At 46.7% G+C, this 6000-nt stretch overlaps 1 protein-coding gene and 1 long non-coding RNA gene across 4 annotated transcripts in view; one reads left to right on the forward strand and one right to left on the reverse strand.

Moving 5' to 3' along the window:
* Positions 1 to 1131, reverse strand: part of NOVA1 (NOVA alternative splicing regulator 1) — a 148466-nt gene extending 147335 nt beyond the window's left edge. The window contains exon 1 of one of the 3 annotated variants that reach the window (XM_061463440.1): positions 646 to 1131. In XM_061463440.1, the coding sequence (XP_061319424.1) occupies positions 646 to 781 (136 nt within the window). In that variant the 5' untranslated portion in view covers positions 782 to 1131. The remainder of the gene's footprint in view (positions 1 to 645) is intronic. The other 2 variants (XM_061463439.1, XM_061463438.1) reach the window with 2 other exon arrangements.
* Positions 1132 to 1399: 268 nt separating this feature from the next.
* On the forward strand, positions 1400 to 2396 carry LOC133274348 (uncharacterized). Its single transcript, XR_009745124.1, has 2 exons — positions 1400 to 1613; positions 1948 to 2396. It is a non-coding gene; the product is annotated as an uncharacterized LOC133274348 (long non-coding RNA).
* Positions 2397 to 6000: the final 3604 nt, after the last annotated feature.

Raw genomic sequence — 6000 nt, forward strand, 5'->3', positions numbered from 1 at the left:
ACGCAGTCAGACCGCTGCCCTTAATATTGGGCAAATAAATTCACCTCTGCCTCGATGCATTGTTATGACGACTCCAGCGCAAACGGACAGCGGAGGTGCTGGTCCCGTTATAACTCATATCCTCCAGGAAAGGCAGGATGTTAACTAGCGCGTTCCCGCAGCCGAGCGGCGACACCCCCCCCCCCCCCACCGCCAGCCAGCCCTCGCCCCCAGCACAGCGAACACACGCCGCGTACGCGCTGACAATAGAAGCGAGGCCAAGGAGGAGGAAAACGCACGGCAAGGCTGAGACTCAATTTGCGACCCAGAGGATGTGAAAGGAGGGTAGTGCGTTTGCAGTCTCCTTCCAGCTACCATTTATTTTCACCCATCGTTAGCCGGGCAAGGGAGATAACCGGGCTGCAGAAGCCCCTTGTGCTCCCTCCTAGTCTCCGTAGGGTCACGGCTGTGCAGCCCCAGCGTGGATATTAAATAAAAAGACTGGTAGATGCTGAAAACCGACGCCATTTTGATGAATGATAACATTAGAGAAATGGGAATGTTTGGGGGGGAGGGAAGGGGCAAGACAGACAGGCAGGTAGAGAAGCAGAGAGGTGGGTGTGTTGGGCGGGGGGGGGGGGGGGAGGTGACAGAGAATATACCCACCGCCCGTGTTGGTCCTCTTGGTGCTGCCGGCTTCGGGGGGGGCTTCAAGCGGTCTTTTCCGGGAGTCCGGGGGGTCCAGGTCTATGGGAACCCCGGTGTGGGTCCCGTTCTGCTGGATGGGAGCTGCCGCCATCATGTTTGCTGCTGCTCGGAGGAGAATTGTCTCTTCCCTTCTGTGGTGGTGGGGGGGGGGGGGGAGGGGGGGGGCAGGGAGGGAAGGGGGGAGGAGGAGGAGGAGGAAGGGGGAGGAGGAAGAGGGGAGGGGGCTAGTCCCGCTCTCTTGTCCTTTTCGAAAACGTAGAGCTAGCTCTGGATTGTCGAGGATGCTGCACGCCTTGTTTATCTGGCACCCGGGGGGAGGGAAGGGAAAGGAGGGAGGGAAGCGAGCAGGACTGGGCTGGAGGAGCAGCTGCAGTGCAGTGTCAGGAGGAGATGAGGAGAAGGGAGACAGGGGAACGAGAGGGAAGAGGGAAGGAGGGGAAAGAGTGAAAAGAGACAGAGGGAGGAGAGGATAGAGTGAGTGGGAGAGGAAAGGAGGGGAGAGAGTGAGTGGGAGAGGTGGGGAGGGGAGAGAGAACGAGTGAGACTGAGGCGGCAGGGAGGGAGAGAGGGAGGGAGGGGGAGAAGGAGGGAGGGAGGGAGCGAGCGAGCGGTGTCAGTGGTGGGCGAGGGAGTGAGTGGGAGATGATTCACGCTGTCCCCGAGCCCTACTCCGTCCCCGCCTGCCCCAGTGCCGCGCCTGCCGCCGCCGTTCCCGGGCTCTCGTGCCCTCCCTCAGTGACAGGCTCGTGCGCACGGGGGTGGGGAGCAGAGCAGAGGGGGGATCTCTGCCCGTGAAGCGCCGCTATTCTTGCGCTCCAGCAGCACCGCCGGGCGCACGGGCGGCTGCCTGGCTGTGCTCACTGACCGTGCCTGGGCGGGGGGCTACCGCCCCCGACTACACCGCAGAAACCCGAGAGACAGGAGAGGTTAGAGCCGTAGGAGGGACTGCAAACACTGGGGGCAGACGACGGAAAGCAGACAAGGCTTAGGCAAGGCCGGGATAAAAAAGAAGGGCGGGGTTTCCTGCGAAGACAGGCAGCAGATCTTGCCAATCGGAACAAAAGAGAGCTAGGTCGGGATTGAAACGTGTGGCCAATCGCGGGTCGCGACTGGAAGAGCCGTTGACGGGGGAGGCGGGGGTATCTTAACTTCTCCGGCGGGGGGTGGTGGCGGGGAGGGTGTGTATGGAGGTTGGCTCCCGCCCCGGGAGGGTCCCCGCAGTGATGCGGCGTCACCAGGGTTACACGCTGCTCCTCGTAGGTCTGCAGCTGCGCGGGCAGACGGCAGAGATCGCCCGAGGAGGTGGTGGAGCGGTGGGGGCATGTCGTCCCTGGGGCTGGCTGCACCACCTCAGCGCCGGCCCGGACGGGGTCCTTCAGCGGGCGATGGGCTGCGGGCGGGGTACGGCGCGGTCGCGCCGGGAGTCTCTGTCTCGCCAGACTGCATCGCGCAGGCTTGTAGCGAAAATAATAAAGATCTTATTTTTACAGCGTGACAGCCGGGCTAGCAGGAGCTACGTGACACAGAGCGGCGTTTCTGATGTAAAGATTTCGTAGAAAAATTCAAAGACGTTTCACTGCGACGAAGGTTATTACTGCTTATAAATCCCAAATTATTCCGGTTGAAGCTTAATACATTGTAAGGTGCAGGGGGGTGGGTGTAGGAGGGCTCGAGGGGATTGTCTGCGTGCTATAAAAGCATCTGCACTCTACTGTTTGCTGATTGACTCATTGCCTTTGAAAACAATTCTCAAACTGATAGAACTGTAAAGGTTAGTACTCGAGCATCAGTTCTGTACAAAATTTAGAAAAGTGTGTGGCATCCGATCATGCTCTGTGCTGGATTCATCTTGACATGCATGTGTGTGGAATGGCTGCTGGCTTGATTCCTTTTACTATGCAAGCTTAAAACCTTACAGTTTTATGGATGAAATCCAGTTTTCATTCTAAGCTCCCTGGGAGACAGCCTTAGTTTGAGTAATCACTTACCATTAATACTGCCCAAACAATTTTTAGTACTTAAAATACAAAATTAATATATAATATATAGTACAGCACATCACCTCTACTTATGAATTATAAGCCAGATGCGTAATGCATTATAGGATGTTAAAATGTGGACACTTTTAACATCTAAGCAGGCTCTTGCCCGAAAGCATTCACAAATTAAGAATCAGTCCAGCACTGTATACAGGAAACTTTCAATGACTTCCTTGGGAATCATGTCCCAGGAATGCGATATCTAGCCTCCTCACAGGCAGATGAAATAGATGTGGCAGATTCGGAAGCAATTTGTTAGCATATATGGCCAGAAAAATGATTGTGTAAAAATGGAAATTTCTTACTCATCATATACCCTTTGTATCTAAGACACTCTGACTCATAATTGCTTAGTTTACTGGCTGAAATAAAATTTCTTTTACCTTGCAGTTGCTGACACAATTGTGGTGCAGTGAGCTGGGGACTGGTTCTAGCTCTTCCATTTTCCATTTTCTTTAGTAAGTTCCAGTTGAAGAGTTTTAATTAGTATTTGAACAAGAAAGAGCACAGCATGACTTGAAAATCTCAGGTCCAGTTTGTAGGATCATCAGTCCTAAAAGGATTCTTTTTATTTGTAAACTAAGAAGATGACTTACAGAAAATTTTGAAGACAAAAAAAAAAAAAAAAAACAACCCACAATGTTTGAATGAAGCCATCTTGAGTCAATTTCCGCAGTGGAACTGGATAAATTATAACACTGCTCCCTTTATCTCACTGAATATGTCCCATTCATCTGTAGTAACATTGAATCAAACAATTCTCTGGTTTTAAGACCACATCTGTTTTACTGTGCCCCCTGCACCAATTTTAATTATGTGGCAGATCTGATTTGATTCAGCACCTGCAAGTTTTCCCTTTGGGAGCTCCAGTTAGCTTACGAAACATTTACTTGATTGCATTCTTTAAACAAAAGTATTGTTTTATCCTAACAATAGGAATATTAAAGTGTAGAGTCAAAAAGGGTTTTAGTGTGATAAGTGGCGTGTGTGTTGTTTGCGTATCTATCTAGTTTAGAGGAAAAAGTGTTAATTCTGAAACCTAATTTCTCAGACTCAGCAGATGTCTGTCCTGCATTTGTCTGGTTTTTACTAACAGCAGTTTCACAAATGCCTCCCCTTGTCTCTCCAGAATGCCTTTTGTTTAATAATTTCCCAATGTGTTATCTCCCAGTCCCACCAATACAATCTTTTTCAACTTTTCTGGTACCTGTAAGTAGGTTTTTAATAGTTTGATAGACAGGATCATCTTGAAAGAGGTTAGCTAAATCTGTATAACTACCCTCTTATCTAATTTCCTAATGGTAGTTCTATTTAACTACACAAATAGCTGCCTATAATAAACATCTCAACAATTATTGATTTAATATTAATAAAAGTATTAATTATTACAGGCATACGTCAGGAGATGCTTATTTGTCCTGATTTCACTGCTTTGAACGGTGATAATAGAGCTCCAGGGGGCATATCGCATAAAGTGCAGCCCTCTAGTGGTAGAGGTCACGGGGAGTTTAAAGCAAGCTGTGGTTTTGGCAGGGGTGGGGGGCTATGAAATAGCTTTCAGCAAAATGCCACTGAGCTGCGGTATATTAGCTGCCTGCATTGTTCATGGCCTGAAGCACAAAGGAAGATAGCTGTGAAGACCTCTAGTGCAGCCTTGCTCCTCCCTCTGTGTCATGATTTCTGTGGACAAAGGACTAATGGAAAAATAAAGTCTGTATCAGCAGAGTTTTCCTCTTTTTCCAAATCAGTAATCTCTTGCTCAGCTTTTCTTTTTCAGCCATCTCTAGCTGCTGAAAACATTTCTGTTTCTTTCAGTGATGTCCTACCAGTTAATGTACTCTATAACTTCAGTAAGAGTTAGTTCAGTGATGGTATGGAATACAAATTCAATTTGTCAGCCTTATTTCTAAAAATGCTCTTGGCTGGTGGAGGTATGGATGGTAGTGTTCAAACTAATCTCTCCCACAGACATGAGAGCTGTGTTTAAAAATGAGAAGGATTAGGAAGAGGCATAAACAAAAGCAATTAAGTACATATATTATCAAATAGAAATCTGAAGAATATCTGAGGTAAAGGTCTAGTAAACGTCACTTAATCTGATAAAATCCGCTTTGTGGAGCAAGACTCAACTTTCTGTTTCTTGTAGAGGTGATGGATATTTCTCCTATGGCTAACAAAATTAACACTTCTTTTTCCATTGTGGGAAGTATGACAGAGCCCAACAATTACTAGATGAAAACCAATACCTCTTAAACATCCTGCCTAGGTAAAAGAAAACAGATAGGGTCTTTGTCCAAAGTGATGCCACTGCTTTTGGCAGTTTTTCATTACTGAGCAATTGCTCTGATTCCTGATAAACTTTGGCTCCACTAAAATTACAGTTGGTCATGAATTCCTGTTAGGGTGGTGAGGCACTGGAATAGGTTGCCCAGGGAGGTTGTGAATGCTCCATCCCTGGCAGTGTTCAAGACCAGGTTGGCCGAGGCCTTGGGTGATATGATTTAGCGTAAGGTGTCCCTGCCCACGGCAGGGGGGTTGGAACTAGATGATCTTAAGGTCCTTTCCAACCCTAACAATTCTGTGATTCTATGAATTTAGAAGTTTCTATCAAGTGTTTAGCTTGCACCTTCTGTTTACAAAAATATTTTCCTCCAATAATCATTTATTGGTGAAGGTATTGTTATAATTTATTAAATTATCCAATTGTTGCTTATTTAAAATACTACAAAAGTTGTTCTCCAGAAAAAAAACAGTTTCAGTGGAACTTCTCCAAGATTGCATCAACATTCATCTTAGCAAAGGCTTTTTTTTTTTTTTACTTTTATTTAGGAATACAGAACTGAATTGTTCCCAGTTCTTCATTCCTGAATCTATAGACCAGATTTATAAGCTGTTCTTGTGTTCTTTGTATCTTGGGTTTACCTGAGGATCTATCCAAATCTTAGCATAAAAGATTTGCCAAGGCAGCCTCCGGACAAGATCATTTTTAATCCCTTCTGAGGAACTGACTATGTGGATCAGGATCCATAAAACTCCAGTAGCTGGACACTTACTCCCAAAAGGCATCTCCATGGTGATCTTTCTATACAGTAATTTAAAGACCTTTTATTTCTAAGAATTAAAGATATTGAAGACTTGATTTCAATTGCCTTCCAATAATAATAGTATTATTATATAGGGGTCTTGGGGGGGTGGGGGGGGTCCCTGTTGGTTTTTTGTTTGTTTTCTTGTTGTGTTTTTTTTTTAATATAGGAAAATAGATAATTCAGGGATT

This window comes from Pezoporus flaviventris, unplaced genomic scaffold, assembly GCF_033815535.1.
Source record: "Pezoporus flaviventris isolate CSIRO_AGI_PZ_B2104156 unplaced genomic scaffold, CSIRO_AGI_Pfla_v1 ptg000036l, whole genome shotgun sequence".
Lineage (NCBI taxonomy): Eukaryota > Metazoa > Chordata > Aves > Psittaciformes > Psittacidae > Pezoporus > Pezoporus flaviventris.